The 19667-nt window shown below is 34.9% G+C and overlaps 1 protein-coding gene across 3 annotated transcripts in view; it reads right to left on the reverse strand.

Annotated features, from left to right (window-relative positions):
• LOC150097287 (putative RNA-binding protein Luc7-like 1) overlaps positions 1–19667 on the reverse strand; it is a 121339-nt gene that overhangs the window by 88594 nt on the left and 13078 nt on the right. The window contains exon 2 of one of the 3 annotated variants that reach the window (XM_090407617.1): positions 13044–13084. The exons of 1 other annotated variant lie outside the window; for it this stretch is intronic. In XM_090407617.1, the coding sequence (XP_090263743.1) occupies positions 13044–13080 (37 nt within the window). In that variant the 5' untranslated portion in view covers positions 13081–13084. Of the gene's footprint in view, positions 1–13043; positions 13149–19667 lie in introns of all 3 variants that reach the window. One more of the 3 variants, XM_090407616.1, reaches the window with a different exon arrangement.

Raw genomic sequence — 19667 nt, forward strand, 5'->3', positions numbered from 1 at the left:
GTGAAAACAGAAAAATTTCTTTAGTATTCCAGGTAAGATTTATAAACATAACTGAGAAGGTAAGAAACATTGTAGAAGGGAAACTAGAAAAACAAGATGAATTCAGGCCAAACAGATGTTGTTAGGCGATTTTCATAAGTCAAATAGTTGAGAAATCGTGGGAATATAACATGGTTCTATATTTACGTTTGTAGATCTGGAAAAGCATATGACAAGTTGCAAAATGAAAATCAGTTCAAAACTCTGCAATTATATGGTGTAAATGGAACAACATTATATCAAGCAATACAGTTTGTTCAAGAAGAACTGAAGGAGGCATGAAGACATCAAAATTAAGGCATTCACATCAGCTCTTTACTTTATACAGATGTTATACTGGTAAATAAATCCAATACAAGTAGGCATGCAGGACTCCCTAATTAAAATGAATAACAGTGTAATAAATTTGGTATAATAATCACCAATAAAAAGACTATGAACATAGGTAGGAATGCTAAAGACTATAACAGCCTGAATCCCTGAGAATCTAGATAACAAAACATGTCAGCTATTTATGCACAATTTTTAGCAAAGATGGCAAATTAAATATGGAAATACAGAACTAGTATAATAAGGTATGGTAGGGAGTTAAATGAAGAAATTTATATTATTATTAAATCCTACATAGAGCTGCACATTGATCGTGAGAGGTTCATTCAAATGCCAAATCTGTAATGAATCTTAAAATCCTTAACACTCCCTGCATTAACAGCATGCTCAATTAATGCATTTCATTCACTGACCAATTCTCCATGTAAAAAAATCTACTCCTCACAGTTCTCTTAACCAGACTGTTACAGAACTTACAGGGATAGCATCTGATTCTTCCCCTCAAACTAGATTCTTTTTATAATCCCCTCTGGATTAATCTGATAAAATCTCCTCACTGACTTAAATATCTATCATATCACATTTTTCTCCTATCCACCAAACTGTGATCCACATTTCTTCACACCCTTTCTCCACAGCCAGCATTCCAGAGTCCTGATACTGTCTTAGTCATTCACACTGAAAACCAAGTGACCAAATTTGAGAACAACACTTCCTTATCCCTACATGTCAGAATACTTTGGATCATAACAGCATTATGATGTGCAGTCTTCACAACACTTACGATATGTCCTCTAAACGTCAGTCTGTCAACCATCACTATCTTGAATCTCATCCTTGCTACAGTATAGCACCATCAATATATACACAGCCTTATATTTCTGCCCTCCAAAATGCAACACCTTGCACTTATTAATATTAAAACTACAACCCTACACTTATGTCCAAGTCAAAAGTCTATTCAAATCTTCCTGAAGGGAAATGACATCAGCAGTACTACTTATATAATTCTCTCCAACTCTCATCATGAACAAACAATTGAAGATCAAAAGTCAGTCCAACATATTATTTACAAACAAGTAGCAAGGGCTAAAGACCAGAACCCTGGGGCACACCAATTGTTACCCTCTTTTCTTTTAGACACTGCTCCATCATACACAACTTGCTAGTGTTGTTCAGAGCCAATCTCCAATCCATCTAACTAATATACTATCAATTCCCATCCTCTGCTGTTTGTACACCAAGTTATCATGTGATAGTCTATCAAATGCTTTAGCAAAGTTCAAGAATATCACCATATATATAATCCTCCCTTATCTAACATACTCTTCACCTTATCATAAAATGCAAGTAAATTGCTAAAATAAGACCTATATTTACATATCCATTGCTGACCATCAAAAAGAATATTATGTCCATCGACCCAATCTTGTATTATATTCCTAACCAATCTCTCCAACACCTTGAACCATGCCTCTGGAGCAGTACTATTTTGCCTTCTTCTCACTCCTCAGGAACCTTGCCTACTGCAAGGCTCATTAAATAACCAGATCAAGGGCATATCCAACTGTGTGCACATTCCTTAAGAATACATGACAATGTCATCAATTCCCACAGCCTTATTAACATTAACCCAATCAACACTTGAACACTTGATACACCTCTGATTCTTTCACTTCCAATCCTCTAATACTTATCTCTCTTCTACATGTTGTATAGCATCTTTTACAGCAGTATGATATGTGCTCATTCAATAATTCCACTATATCCTTTGCAATTAGTCACTCTGCTGCCATGACTATCCATGGGTGTTAACCTGTCAATTATTTTTCCTCTTGCCTGCCATATAACAGAATAATTCCCTTGAATTAACCTTGGACTGACCACCCAATCTCCTCTCATACTGCATCTTTTCTTTCTTTACTTACCATGCTCTACACCTTCCTGGCCTGCACTTTAATACTCTTCATGAATCTAAGTGCCACCAACTGTCTTGTAACTCCTCCATAACATTTTCTTTTCCAACACAACTTGCTTGATTTCACTACATTTAACTCCTCTATTTATTCACTTCACCCTTGGTATGCAGTTATACATTGCTTGTGTTAAATACTGCCTTATGAATTTCCATGCACTATCAACATCTTTTCTGCACAGCTTATCTACCACCATATTGATGCTAGTTGACTACAAAGCCTCCCATAATCACCCAACTTATACTTCCACATATATCAGTTATTTTGGCTGTAACCTTTTCTTGTTTCACCACTTCCCAAACAAGTACCTCATGATCACGCTCACCAACTGATGAGCAGTGTCAAAGTTCATTAACAACTACATCTTGAAATTATCACCAAAACACTAAAGCCTCTAGTTGCTTCTGTGGTAACTAGAAGATCAGGTTCACCTTTTTACATTCCCAACCAATCTGTCTAAACATTTCACTTCTTATTCTCTACATCCCCTGACCTATAAGTGCATCCAATCAGATATACTAGCCTGTTAATTTCAACTTCACACCACACAGATTGAAAATCTGCATGCACATGATACAATTCCATTGCAATCATTAAAAGCGCACCCTGCCCCTTCTTTTCACCTTCCTATCCTTCTAGAAAATTGTATATCCTTCCATTTCTATTCCCGACATCACATTATCCTCAGACACCAAAGTTTCACTTATACCAATTATCTTTGAGCATACAGACTTAATCAATGCAACAAATTCAGTTTTCTCTTATTTCAAATACTCTTCACATTTGTATATAAATGTAGCAATCCCAGCATCTTTGAGACCATTCTATCAGCACCATCATCTTCTATTCTAGCTGCTATACCACACCTCTCTTCAGTCTGACCACTCCCATTTCCCTGATCCTGACTGACTGACATTCATACCCCTCTGATCTTTACCTTTATGCATTCATCACCTTGTGCTGCTACAATGACATCTTCAATTTCATATCCACAGTCCTCTTGTTATACAACCAGTTTAGCTGTACTACCCTGCTTCACTAGTACCCTCAGATCGCTTGCTACATTAACCTCTTGTTCTCAGCAAATATGGAATTAAAAGAAATTAGAACACACACACCAGCAGTATACAAGCCAATTTTGAAATTATGGATCACAGCTGGGTTAGAAATAAAACACTTGATCTAAGTATGGATATTAGTTCTGAAACAAAATTAGGACACAAAATAGAAGGCATCAATGGCAGAATCATGTTAAAAATGGGGATATTAGGAAGGAATTTAACACTGTTAGAATTCAAGACTGTGAGCAAAGTTAATCTCAAGTAATATTTTAACTTAACCAGAATAAGAGAGAAAAAGTTAGCAAAACAAGTGTTCATTGTCAGAATGGCTAGAGGAAGACCAAGATATAGGTGGATTGATATAATAAGATACATCTTACACAGGACTGAAATAATATCTGACAACAATAATATACTGAAAGATAATTGACAGAAGTTAGTGATGATGTAAACTTTTTATGCAGTACTCTATCAAATCCGTTTTCCTCCAAATTAGTCAGCTCCATGTACTACATAAACTCTGAAAAGAGTTTACTATGTAAAAAACCATGCACTATGTAAACTCTTTGCAGAGTTTACAATGTGCATGGAGCTGACTACTGAAAAGATTTTTTTTGCAGGTTAAAAACTTGTAGCAACTGACTTTGCAGCTAAGAACTACAAAGATTAAATTGTTTCAAGTTTATCTTTTATCTTCTGAGATTCTTTACAGGTGGATTTCACTTTTTGGTCTGATATTTCAAATAACAAACAGAATACTCTTTGAAACAGAATAAGACTATGGTCAGTCAGGTCTAGTAGACCATGTCTTGGATACCTCACATAGAATCAGATAGAAAAAATTATCATGCTCTGTCACAGTAAATACAAACTAGACTTTTTTAGAATCAGTAGCAGGTTTTAAAAAAACAGCTTTATCTTAATAAACAGTCTTATTAAACTTCCCAAGATTTGGGAAATTAATTCTTAGGCCCCCTCCCCAATATTTAACCATATAAGGCACCATTCATAAGACTTTGGTCTTCATATAGTCTAATTTCATTTCTTCCATTTGTTTCTTGTGTGTTTATTATAATTTTAACATTGTATTCCTGAAGATGTCTCTGTGGCAGACAAAATACTGAAACAACTAAACTGCTGTGTAATTATTTCTGTGCTGTAGTTATTCCATTAAATTGGATTATGAGCATAAACTAGTAAATATTCGTTTATTCCCAAAGAATTCATAAAGATACAAAGTTAAAAAAAAATACATTCATTGTACTCAAACCTAAAAAGAGGCAGATGTTTGTTGTCTGCTGACTACATGTTGGTTATTTGACATGGAAAGAAAATATATACAAACAAATGGATGAGCTGACAAAGGGTTCTCTCCCCTCCACTTTAAGAAATTCCTATATAGAACACTAACCAAGTGCTCAACATAGATACACTCAAACCAGTGGCCTGGCTATGTTACATAGGTTGTGTGTTTTCTATTTGGCTTAGCCACAGTGCATTTAAAGAACTTGCATTAACAGCAGGCCAGCATCCAGCCCAACAATAAAATATCCTAAAAATTACTAATACATCAAACTAGGTATATCTGTCTCAGTGATGCAGTTTATGCCACTGATATCACCTACCTACCTTTGCTTTCCATGTTTGTCTCCAGAGCAGAGATTGTTTTTTTTTTTTTGTTCCTCCCTCTCTTCTCTGTGCAGAGAGTAATACACCTTCAAGAGCATGCCAAACATATAAACGCAAAACTACCTTCATTATGAGGGCATAACAGTAAACTGTGCAACAGAACAGCAGCCACAGTACACATTCAGTGACTAGAAAACTTCCTAACTCATTACTAATAGGTTTGAGTCTGTGCACTATTTGGCTGCTGGCACGCCAGGTCATGCCTAAAAGGGAGAGAGTGGTGGTATGTGCTATCAAGTGCAATATTTGGTAAGGAGACCAGTTACTCTGTATGAATGCAATGTCCAGGAGTAATCAAAAATTAAACAACGTTTCATAAAAATCAAAGACAAAACATGATTGTCACTGATTAAAAACAAATCAAACAAAATATGGAGCAAACATTTTCTAGATATTTTGGCATCTCCTATATCAAAAAATGGAATAAAACATAAGTGATGAACACCACTGCTTAAACCAGACTTAATCTTAATAGAAACCCAAAATTACAGTCCATCCTAATCACATCTACATAATTCCTTTCAGGCCATTGCAAGGATAATAGTAGTTGTGTCTTTGTGAGATATGACAACTGCTTGCAGAGAATACCAAATTAGAATCCTTTGCTTTTAACTTTCTCAGGATTAAGTTCTTTGCTCTCATTCACTGCTCTCCAAATTCCAAAAACACTGACCTCTTCACATTATCTCTGAAAAGACTTCCTGCAATCTAGCTATCCAAATAATGAAGTTATCTCCATACATTAGATTATCTTAATGATAATCAACTTAACATGAATCTTAAATCTACCAGCACAAACACTTAATAACCATTTCCAGTCTCAACTAACATACTGAATGTAACTAGTTCTATCTATACTGCAGAAGTCGCCTCTATTCTCAGTAATTCAGACCACATTTAAGCAAGTTCCTTCTCACAGAAGGAACTTGCTTAATTTGCTCCCTCCAGTCACTCCAACTCTATGTCCTTTGACACTAAAAAAGGCACTAAGTCAGAAAACCAGTAGAACTTTTCTTCCTTTCTATGGACTACTGTTTCCACTCTTCTGATCAAAACACTTGCCTTGAGTCACAGAAATTATCCACATTGGCATGCAAGCCTTTCCCAATTAAATCTGCCATTTCCAAACCATGGTTTAGCAAAAAGTATACCAAAGCAGCTGAAAAAAATTCAGTGCACAGCAAATGGCTTGGCCTATAACAAGAACCCCAGATTCATAGCCTGCACTAAGGTGCACAATAAAGGCTAAGAAGAGTAGCAGAAAACTAGCCTCTTGTCAAAATGAAAGTTGTGCCTTCTAGTCCCTAGCAAAAGCCATCAGATGCAACTTCTGCTCACCTGTGCTTTAGCTTCTCTCATCTAGGTGATACTAATGTTACAGCACCAAGATAAAGCTGACCACCTGGCATCACTTCAAGTTTTGCATAATGACCAAGAAAAAATGCAACATACCATATGCCTCCTGGGTTCTTTTGGCATCAGAAGAATACTAAATAAATGAACCACTCAGATTTCTGGTCTTAATAGCATTTCCCCATTTGTACTCAAACACTGTGCTCCAGAGCTAACACCTCATATCATCTCACCCAAAAACAAGGAATAAGTCCACCATCAAACTGACCAACTGATGTCTCACATCAATTCGCTCAAAATGGAGAAAAACAAATCAACTTCTTCACTGCCTAGAGACCCACCAGTTAATCAGCAATCAATATGGATTCTGCCACTCTAGATGTATGGCTGATATCTTAGCTTACGTTACCTACCACTAGACCATACCATAGAAAGCTTTGGAGAAAGATGTGCCATCACTTTTGACAATTCCAGAGTGTGTCGTGTCTGGCACTGAGGCATTCTAAAAAATTGTCATTATTCATCTACCTTCTTCCACCCTCTGTAAACTGGCAGACAGATTTCTTTCTGATCAGGGTGGAGTGCCTCCCCCCTTTCAAGCATCAATGCAAGAGTGCCTTAGGACTGTTCTATCACCTACCCTCCTCCTACATAAGTGACCTGCTCTCAATCACCAATTATCTTAACCACAGCTTTGGTGACAATAGTACACTTCATCCCTTCCTACTCATTCAACAAACTATGCAGGGCTCAAACATCCCACCCTCAAAACTGCATGCTGCAACTAATGCCTAACACTGATCCCCATACCATCCTTCAACAATAGGGTGTTAGATCTGAAACCAGCGACCTCACCCTAAATGAGGTCACCTTTCCAGAGTCTAACAGAAGATATACATTAAATAAGCATACTTATCATTTGGCACAATTTAATTGTTTTAAAAGAAATAACTGGCAAATTAGAATAAGAACTGTTTGTATTGTAGTTAGTGTGTTTATACTTTAATGTAACTTTAAATCAACAAAAAGGGCTCACATGAGAGTAATTATCAGTGAACTTCTACACGTGAAAGAATGCCGACAATTCGGTAAGAAGGGGCAAAGGTTGCCCAATACTACAATAGCAGTGCAAGCGTCCGTGGGTGCTACCTCTAAGAAAACATTAAGACACATACATTCCCGGAATTGGAAAGCCCCGTATGAAGAATGGTGAAGTCAGCCAGTCAGGGATGAATCAGAAGGGCGAAAGGAGAGGTCAAACTCTGAAAGGTGGCGCTCTTGGGGAGCATATAAAACCTGCAACACAGAATTGAAACCCCCCCCGTTTTGTTTGTTCTTGTATTCTCACCGTGTGCTTCGAGTGGTCATCGTGATTCAGTTCTTATCTTTAAGAGCTGATCTCCGAGAAAACCCAGTATGGCACCGTCACAAAACACGGCAAATCTTGAACGCAGGCCGTCAGTAAGGAATAGCATCGACATAAACCATTAGTAAAGAAACCGAGCACCCTATCCAGGGAAAGCACGATTCCCACGTGGCAACAGAACCAAGGTAGCCAGAACTTCGTAAGAAGGAAGGAGGGAGAAAATCCCGAAAGAACCTGAGACAGTGTAGGTAAGTACTTTTACATATTCTATCCCTTTAGAGAACTTGACTAACAGAAACGGAAGAAAGTGTAACTCGAAATTTATGATAAGGATAACCATGAAGAATTATTATATGAGTGAATGACTCTATACCATTAGACAGAATTCTGAGAACTGTTAATTTACTGGAGATTCTGTCGTGACCTACTTAAAGGAGATTAATAATGTGCCAAATACCTAGCTGGCTCCAATTAAGTTGTAAACCAAATATTTGATAAGTTGAAGGAATAGTGTTGTAAAGATTAAGAAATCCATGTCTATCCAAGAATGAGAGAAACGTAAGTTTTAATCTAGCATTAATATCAATTTTGTCTTTGTATTGTAATTAATTATGAATTCATTAAATTTGTATGTTACCATTCATGCTTGTTTTTCTGACCATGTTGATTGACCTAGACCCTTCATAAAAATACGAACCTGGTGATCATATACGCGCGCGGGGATATCCTAAGCAAGAAAGGAAAGGGGGCACGACTGCAAACAGACTAGAAAACCTCCGGCTTCTGATTTCAAGCGAATTATTTTAGTAGCATCTGATACTCTATAACCATCCTTAGGCTGAGTTTGACTCTGTCCTTAAAGCCCAGGCTGGCGCAGGAAATAAATTTGTCTGAGCGAATGTGGATGACTTACAGAGATCAGGAAATAGGTATTTTCTGGGGACCCAAAATTTAGAGATTGTCAGTAAGATCATATACTCAAATGTTAGGCAGACGATTTAGGGATATATAAGGGTTAAAGATAGCATACAGAGGCCAACATATATAATAAGGTAAGGGAAAGAGTAGTGATCATTAAATCAAATAGCATTATACAAAGGAAAAGGGGGAGATAAAACAGACATAACAAGGGTAAAGATAATCTGATCACTTTTAAATTTTATCAAAACTGAATTTTTTTTATTTTTGCACACAAACAAGAGCTCAGCTCCCCTACTCTAACCTTTAGTAAAATACAAATCACCAAAAGGATCACCTCTCATCATGGCTTGACAACCTCCAGCCTCTCCTTATAAGCACATCACATCAATAGCATGCTTTTCCACACAAGACTACTTTTCATCCATCCAGGCATATCTCAAATCTGGCAAAAATGAAGGCAGTGGCCCAAATAAACCTTCCTGGAAATTCATGACTATCAATTTGACAAAAATCTGAAAAATCAATTTTTTTTTTTTTTTTTTTTTTTTTTTTTTTAAAACCAAACAGTAGAGGATGCCAGATTAGGACTTTAGTTCTTAGATCCATTTATAAACATAATTTAAAATGTTCTTACTAATAACCTATTGTTAATGCTTAGGCACAGTGACAAACCATTTGTGCTCTTAAAATGTTGGGTATAAAAACTTTAGCAAAATTTAGCAACCAAAGTATCTTATTTTGTTCCTTCAACATTGTGAATTATACGAAAAAACCAGATGTCTATCTAGGCCGTGTCTTTATAGCAATTTCACAGTTTCATACAATCTTTCTAGTGGAAAACTTATAAAGGACTCTTATCAAAACTTGTGTTCATCACTGAAGTAATTAGCTGACCTCAATCAAGGGAGGATTAATTTATTAAGAAATAAAAACTTAGTCTTAATCAAGTGATTCAATGATTGAAATGAAAGTGAAATGAAATCAAAACGAAAGAGTTTGAGAACAGGAACCAAACCTTGAAGATTCAGTGGCAAATCCTGAAGAAAACATTGATTCAGAGAGAGACATGTTGTGAGGTTGTTTGCAAGGACAGAAAAATCAGAACTCCATGGTGGACACGGGAAGTTAAAGAGGCAGTGAAGGAGAAGAAGAAAGCATATCAAAAGTTCCTGGCAAATAAGTCAGCTTATGCTCTTAGAGAGACAACCTCTTACAAAAAGCCATGGAACTTCCACGAAACATATGACTTGCCGCTCGCTCTTTACATCCACTCATTCCAAGATTATATGGTCTCCCAAAGATACACATTCTACAATTCCCAGGGGTGTACAAAATGACATAGGTGAAATAATCAGATGTTAGAACACACACACATCAATGGTGGTATTAAGTCAAGCACAAGATGAAAGGCAGAACTATATATACACATATTCTATTTATCAGAAATGTTACAGACCTACTTATTTCTTATTTCACATGTAATAAAATAATGCAAGAAAGTTAAGAAACATTGTGTAAAACAAGTAAACAAAAGTCGAGGGAAGACACTGGTAAGAACATAGAAAATAAATATCAAAAAGGTGGCAAGATATTCTGGAGGTTGCTGAAGCTCAGAAATGGAGAAACAAGTGACGTAAACAGAATTAGAGATGATAAAGGTGATATGAAAACTGGAGAAAAAGATACCTTTGATGTATAGAGTAATTACTTCAAAAAATTGCTAAACGAAACAATTAGTCACAGCACAGTAGTAAAACACTCAACAGGCATGCAGTCAGGAATAAATATCCATACTTTAAGTAGAAAAAGCCATCAAAAGCCTGAAATGTGGAAAGGCAGCTGGAGTAGATGATATCAACTATGGAGTATATATGGAGTAGCTGATATCTGGTTGATATCAACCAGAAATGCTCAAGTATAGAGGTATAAAAGTCTTACAGTGGCTGCACTGCATAGTTCAGAAGGCCTGGACAGAGGGACGAATTCCAGATGACCGGAATAGAACTCTCATAGTACTCATATATAAAAAAGGAAATAAAACTGAATGTGAGAATTGCAGAGATATTTCCCTACTGAGTGTTGTTCCTGGTAAGATTTATGCAAGTATACTTGAGAAACAGTTGAGAAGGATTGTGGAAAGGCAGCTTAGTGAAGAACAAGACAAGCTGGATTCAGGCCAAACAGAAGCTGTCAGGATCAGATTTTCACTTTACAACAAATATGAGATATCACGGGAATATAACAAAAAATCTATATTTAAGTTTAGATCTGGAAAAGGCATATGACAAGGTGCTATTCAAAATGCTACAGTAGTATGTTGTAAATGAGACATTATATCAAGTAATACTTAGTCATTGAGTTGCAAGTCAGCAGTTAGAATTGAAGTACAAGAAGATGGTTTAATGTTAAATCTGGTGTCAGACAAGGATATACATTATCCCCTCTGTTATTCATTATCTATATGGATCACATTGTGGTATAAAACCTGATATCAAAACTGGAGATATTAATCTTAGCTCTTTACTTTATGCAGATGTTATACTTCTAAATAAATCCAGTACAAGTCTGCAAGATTCCCTGACTAAACTGCATAACTATTATAATAGATTTGGTATGAAGGTTAGCAGTAACAAGACAATGAAAATAGGCAGAAGCAGTGAAAACATCAACTGCAATGTGAATCAAGAACCTATAAAACAAGTAAAACTTTTCAGCTACTTAGGCACGATTTTTAGTGAAAATGGTAAATTAAATATGGAAATAGACAACAGAATCAATAAAGCTGGTATAGTAGGAAGTCAAGTGAATAAATTTATATGGAATAAGAGAGAAATTAATCAAAACACTAAATTAGCTGTATACAAGACAGTGTTCAAACCAATTTTAACTTATGGATCTGAGAGCTGGGTCAGAAATAAAACACTTGACGAAAGACTAGAGACCACAGATATGAGTCCTGAGAAAGATTAGAGGCATGAACTGATGGCATCAGTGGCAATATCATTAAAAATGAGGATATTAGGAAAGAACTTAATATTGTTAGTATCTAACAATGTGTTAGCAGACTAATCTCAAGTGGTATGGTCACTTAAACAGAATGGGTAAGGAAAGATTAGCAAAACAAGTGTTCTCTACCAGGTTGGCAGGAAAAAGATCCAGAAGACGACCAAGGTACAGGTGGATTGATACTGTTAAAAGTGTCTTAGATCAATGCTTCCCGAACTTATGGATGCCAAGGCCCCTTTGGAAAAATTAAAATATTTCACGGCCACCATCGAAAAAAAAATCGTAATATAGACATATATTATTACAATATTTATATTCAAGATTTTGAGTTTGTAATCTTTGTGTTTCTTATCAATACCTTTGAAATGAAACTTATATGAATAAGCATACATTTGCTAATATTCATTAATCGCCGAAATATGCAAGAAGCAAAACTTGTGAACCAACACCAATGTGTGATTTTTTCTATTAAAATATAAAAAAGAACAAAAAAAGTAATAAAAATGAAATAAGTTTCTTTTAAGATTAAAAAAATCTTAGTCTTAAAACATTTTAAATTTGTGTTCATTATTTCACCCCCCCCCCCGAACAAAACATATACGGCCCACAGTTTGGGAAGCGCTGCCTTAGATGACAGAAATATAAGATCTCATAGTGTTGGAGTCTTGACAGGTAACAGATTGATTTGGAGGAAAATGTTGATAGGAAGTTAGTAATGATGCAAGTTTTTCATGTAGTACTATCATATCCTGTATACCCCTTGAGGGTAAATATCAGAAATTTGATGATCATTTGACTTCCCCATCTACTGCCAAGAGAACACAGGCTAATGAATTAGTTCAATCTTACTGAGATAAGGAGATTTGACTTACAGGATTATTAATTCAAGTTCCAAAAATCAATAAATATACATCTTCCACTTTACTAATGAAAACAGAACTACCAATAAATAATCTTGAAAGACAGATAACTGAGTTACAACAGATGCCCTCAGTGCCTCCCACCCCCATTTACAGATATAGACATATACTGTCTTTTGTATGTGTATATTATCTCTTGAAGCTGACTTTAATGAAGATGAAAGCAGTGAACTGGTAATTTTAAATAGCTATTTTACTCATATTGTAATAGTTATTTCCACAAGTCTAATGAAATTTGAAGTTTGTGTTTTTTTGTTGTTTTTTTCAGTATCTATAGAGACTATTCCAAAAGATACATAGTAAAAAAAAAAAAAAATTCACTCCACTCAAACCTAAAAAAATAAACTGATGAGTCTGCATATAAATTTTATATTCTACTCACAAACACAAACGAACAACCTCACTGTCTCCCATTCCATGGAACTGTAACAGAAACCATCAACACTTTAAGAATGCTAAATGGTCAAAATTATGTAATCTTGAAAACCTAATAATAAAATACTAGTATAAAAATCAAAAATTTTATACGTAATAATATTCACTTTAAAATATGCTGCATGCACATTAAATTTGCACAGTACCTCAAATATTTTCATGAACTGCAACAAATTGTATATCACACAAACGGTTTATTATAAGAATGTCATACTTACTATTTTAAACTGACAATAGTGCTTAAATCGATATAAAAGTGCATCACTTTAAAAGTCTGTGGAATGTAAAATACACACATTAGGTGGTTAACTATTAAACTGCATGTAAGCTACAAAATTTGGATATATATAATTGGGTTCATTCAGTATCCCAGACTACTATACATACACAGCAGCCATCTAAAAATATTACCATTTTCTAAAGAAACCCAATATATCCGGCATGCTGAGTTACCATGCCACACATAAAATTATGGATTGCTTATCCAAAAGTAAAATGGATAATTGACCATATGAAAAAATAACACTCGATAACCTTTTATTTATATAACATGGCCATTAGAGTACAGCCAAGTACATAAATTCTATAACTAATTAAATTAATTAGCAATAAGTTGTAGTAACCCAAATAAAATGAAATAAGCAAAAAAACAGGAAGAGTAATCATAACAGGGAAGTTAAAATTAGCTAGAATTACATATACACTGAGCAGACAGCACATATGAAAATGCATGCAATTCAGCATAACAGTTATAAACAGAGCAACCTAAATGACTTTCAATATGATGAATCTGCCAGTACAAGCACCAAACTGCTGCAACAAACTGTTTCACATAACTGTCTAGAACATAAAAATGATTCTGCAACTAGAAAATATTCAACCAACATCTTGTGCTAAAGCTTGCAGGAATTGCAAGAATCAAAAGGTTAACACGCAGAACAATTAGTCAAAATGGCAGCATAATATAAGTCATCTGTAAAGAACATCAAAATATACATACTAGACATTCACAAAAACTATCATGAAAAAGGGATTGTCTGGGTGGAAAATTCCAGTTTCAGCTGTTCAGGCAGACTTAGTAACTGCAGCATAATACTTGCTTCAGTAGCTTAGTCCACTATGACACAAAACCACAAGAGGGCTGCTGGTAGTGTGGGTATGGAGAAAGAATGTCATTTGGTTGTTACTACCAAATGACATTCTTTTGGATGGAGAATAACCAGATGCACACAGGTAAATCCCTTCATGCTCCATTTAGATAAGTTAACATCTAGCAGAATAATGTGTCACAATGCAGAGAATGTTCAGAATTAGTCTGTTATCTTCAGCAAATAAAACACTATCCACTTTATTCACTGCTCAGTTACCAAGTACCAAGCCAGCTAAGCATCTATGATACGAGTGCTTAAAACAAGACTGCAACAACAGGATAAGATCATTTCATAGGACATCATCCTTGTGGGAACACTTGACACCTTGTAAAGTCCAAAACCTGACAAGTGGAAGTTCTGAAGATGCTGAAAGGAGTACAACTACTAATAAAGTATAATTAACAAAATGGCTACTGTATATATTAACATAATACAGTATAAATTATATTACAAAGTTATGACACCAACACTTGCTTTATAGAAGTGTCGGCTTTTTATCAGTTGAAATACACGGAACTTGAATAGCTGGAATAAGTGGAAGGTCTTATTATGCCAGGTGTCATCCAACTGATTTTCATTCATCTTAAGACAAAATACAGTAGGTCCCCCATATCCACTGGGTTTGGTTCCATCGTCTTCTGCGGATAGTAGTGAACCCTATATATATACTGTTTTTTTTTCCTATACATAATACCTATGACAGTTTAATTTATAAATTACGCACAGTAAGAGATTAACGACAATAACTAATAATAAAACAGAACAATTATAACAACATACTGTAATAAAGTTATCTGAACGTGAATGGAATCTTAGCAACCTCAGATGAATGTAGCTTTCTCCACCTTTGCAAAGAGTTGCCCTGATGTTGGACAATCTCTGCAATCAGTCGAACTGTCTATTACTAAAAGAAAGAGCCATACGGCTTCATTTCGGCGATGTAAAATTACATAGGCAAAGTGGATATTAGATCCAACATTATTTTAAAGCCGAATGTTTGTAGAGACTATGAAAGTTTCATAAGTTGACCTTTCATATGTTAATATCTTCGGACCGAGGTTGACTGCGGATAAGTGAAACCCCAGATATCGAACTACGGATATAGGGGTCCTACTGTATGTCTATTATATGCCCCTTGCTTGTCTATATTCATTAAAGTTAGAGGATATAAGTATAAGGTTGGTTGGTTCCAGATTTATAGCTGAGGGCCAGTGTATCATGTCTATAAATCAATGTTTTTCTAGCCAGGTTGCCTGTTTTTCGAGATGAAAAATCTGAGTTACTAGAAGGAAAAAACCTGCTGCCTCTGATACCGGCTAACACATTGCAAGCAGAAAGGCATTTTGCATATATACTAGGGGGGGAAAATAGGAAGGGACACAAGGTAGTTTTTGAATAAAGATTTTTTTTTTTTTTTTTTTTTTAAGTTTAAAACTGAAAATTCTTCACCAGATAACTATTTACAAGAATATGATCCATATTGAAAGGAATATTAAACCATGTAAACTAACATTAACAGAGAGAATGGCCAGCTTTAGCGATAATTACATCACTAAAGCTAACAAAAGTCAGTCTTAACAAATAAATATACTTTTAATATGTAAACAAGAAATATTTCAAATATTTCAACTTGAAACTAACAAGGCATCCCATCAGTAACAAGCCATCATCAATGTGATACATTGATGATGGCTCAAGACCTCAAGCTAGAAGCTCTTAATATCCAAGAATACTTTTGCTCAAATGTTTCTTCAAAAAAATCCAGATCTGAGATTCCTATATACCGGCTCTAAGAAACTGTGTGAAGAATTCCAATTCTTTACATCTCCAACATCAACTTCTTTCAAGCATCTTAAATAAATAACTTTATACCAACATTCTTTCCAATTAATAAACTCATCTTAACTATCCTCCTCTAATGAAAGACAGCATCCTCTTACACTGCCAGGTGTTCAAAATACCATGTGATTGTAATCTTTACTTTGGACAAACTGATTGTTGGCTAAAAAAAAAAAAACAGGAGCAGTCTTGCATTGACTATAAAAATTATTATGTAACACCTCCAAGAAGTCCAAACACTCGTCAAGGGAGGGAACCTACTCTACAACTCCATCAACTACAGACCACCACTACCATTATACAATATAATGAACCTGAAAAGTCTGGCTTACCACAACATGTAGATACCAAACACAGAATCTGTTGGTTATGAACTATTACTTCATCAATGAAACTTTAAATATGAATGCTTATTTAAGAAAGGTGCTATAGCCTTAGTACATCACCAAAACTTAAATCAAATGATTGTAGGTCTTTATCAAAAATATGGGAAAGTCATATTCACTTTACTCATCACTAGTTTTTAACTACAGAAATACCTCGATTATTGCGGTTATTGTTGCCACGAAAAATACCGCAATAATCGAATCCGCGATAATTCACTTCTAAATTTTATATATCAAGTAAAAAAGAAATGTGTTAAACATGTTAAGTAAAAAATGAAGGTTCATTAAGAAAAACAAGATTATTCTTTAATCTTTATTTATATATAAGAAGTACATACAATTATTCTGTCTTGGATAAAAATTGGTATAGAGATGTCTGGTGGAATTTTTTTCTTTCTTTTTTCTTCATATAAAACTTGGTAGCAACGGATGGAATTTTCAATTTCCTGACGAACTTTCAGTGATCGCTCAAAATTAGGATCGCCATTCAAGATTTTTTCTTTAAAATTTTCAGCAATTCTAAACATTTCGTCCATTTCTTTGAGGGTAAATTCCTTCGGTGCCAAGTCAATTTGTTCGTCATTGTCATCGATTTGAGCATCGTAAGCACGTTCTCTCTCTCGAGGTTAATTAGGTCTTCATCATCCAGCTCCTTATCATGTGACTGAAGCAAGTCCTGAACAGCACCTTTTTCAATTTCTTTTAGTCCTAGATCAAAGCCCTAGAGTTTGCAGCATGGTCTAAAATATGGCGAACAGTTGATTCATTTAGACCATACTCTCTTGCAATTTTGGCTTTGGTTATGCCTGCTTCATACTTATTTATCATATGCAACTTATTTTTTAAAGCTGATCACTCTACGTTTCTTCTTGATAGCTGTAGACTTGAAATCATCCTTGTTTCTTTTAGCATTCATTGTAAGGGTAAATAACAAGAGAAATATCCACATGTACTTCAGGCAAGGACAGATAGTTACTGGTAAGTGGTGAGAAGGCGCTGTCGGATAAAAACGAAGTGCTACAAGAGAGCGATACCTGGAGAGTGGCGACTCGAACCGGTTGCATATGTAGTGGGCTACATCTCGCAGTCACGATAATTCGAATTTGGAGCACAATAATTGGAATTTTGGTATCAAATTATAAACCGCGATAAATAAGAATCGCGATAATCGAGGTATTCCTGTATTATATTTGTATCTTGATATAGTCACCTCATATGTACATGCAGCTAATAGTTTTGAAATAATCCATTATTAGCATTCTACCTTGTAGAACTGTTCTTGCATTTACGGCTTGTTAGTTTCAAGCTGAAATATTTATAAATAAAATGTTATTTGTGTTTGCATGTCACAAGTATATTTGTTATTGACACAAGTGCCTCTGAAAATCAAGAATATTTTGTTAATACTGAATGGGTTAACAGTAAAATGACAACATATCATAAAGACCCCTTCACTTACTATTTCAACAATAGCAAATCCTGTTTTGACTATATGTAACTCATCATGGATGAACTGATAAAAGCTGCCATGTTCATCCTCTTATGATATATAGGCCTCTTTATATTGCTTAAGATGCCTCCTCCTTTATGCAGCTAACTATAAAGAACCATCCCTATATGTGCAATATTAATTACATAATACTGGGTTTGTGCAATTATAATTGATGTCAGACAAAAAAAATAATAAAAAAGTGTTCAAATACTCAATCCCTAACCTACATATACAATGTACCGGGGGCTCCCCTTAACATATGACCTAACCAATTCTCTACATTATTAATGTAGAGTATGACTAAAAACTCCAGATTTCAAAGAAGTTATGAAGTTCATATTCCACATCATCCACTTGATACTCCACTTTGTAAATATGAACTTAAACCACTATTATGAAGTCACCCACTTCCACCAAGCAATTTAAGTCACACCTGTCCCTATCATACTAATGTTTTTGAAATATCCTCATGATAAAAAATAATGCTGACACAAGCTTAGCCATGAAATCAGAAACATTGCTGGATTAAGGAAAAACTTCACAAGGGAAAAACTAAACCTGTATATCAGTTATGGAATGGCTGGTAACTTATGTTTCAGTCTATCATAAACCAACCAACTTCACCATTTCTCAGAAATGAGACTGACTGGAATTATAGCTAAGGCAACCAAGACCGAGGACAGCATATTATTCCTATTAATTACGTATTCTCTGGCAGAGCTTGATTACCTCACTGGGAGTAAAACCTTGTTGCCTTTATTGAAATAAGCTGACTTAAATTCATTTGAAATGCAAACCATATTATAATAGTTAATTGAATAAACAGTGATTCACTTAACAATTGTTAATAAACTCCACTTCTAAAGCTAGTCAGAAAAAAATACTTATCTTCAAATGATTTTGCATTTCCCACCACATGCTACTTTGCTCTTCCAATATTCCTTTGATTCAAACTGGTAGAACTGCTAGCATAAGCCTCAGGTTTCTCAGGACAGGCAAAAATCAGTTCACTATTCAAAACATTTTGTGAAACCCTATTTAATTATCCTAGTTTGAATAAAAATGACTGCATGCCCACTTATATTTTGCTACCATTGCAGTTTAGAAAAAAATGTTAACACAGTATTTCTATTTAATTTTCTACTCTCATTTTATGCAATCTAGATTATAATAGCAAGTTATTACTAATTAATCTAATTGGTTATAGTCAGGACTGTTGACCCTCCTAAAACCAAATATTCTCCCAAGCACAGAATTTTCTTCCAGAATGATCTGAAAGGTTACGAACATTTGTTAGAAACAGGTTAGAATAGAAATTATTTTAATTTCTATTCTAAAAATCCTTTGCTAATAAAGTTGGCACTCATATCAAGCCAGATTTATTTTATTAATCATTTTATTAATCAAATATGCTTGCACATGCCTACTGCAAGCCATTGTATACTGCATGAATTTCAGACAATAGTCTGACAGTATAATATAACTCCAGCTTCTAGACTGTCTATATGTGCACAAAAGCATAATTTAAAATAATGCTCACTTTAAAATAAGTATTTTTAAATTATATATTAATAAGACAGATATAAACACCAAAAAAAATAGAAATTTAAGGATGGCTAAGATATTCACTGTAAATATATCTTGAGTCTGAGAAGTTAGTGTATCTGCTCTCCAGCCTAAAGGCTACAAGTTTGAATCCTGCT

Source organism: Typopeltis vanoorti, chromosome 17 (assembly GCF_054136105.1).
Source record: "Typopeltis vanoorti isolate ZY-2024b chromosome 17, IOZ_Tvanoo_1.0, whole genome shotgun sequence".
Classification (NCBI taxonomy): Eukaryota; Metazoa; Arthropoda; class Arachnida; order Uropygi; family Thelyphonidae; genus Typopeltis; species Typopeltis vanoorti.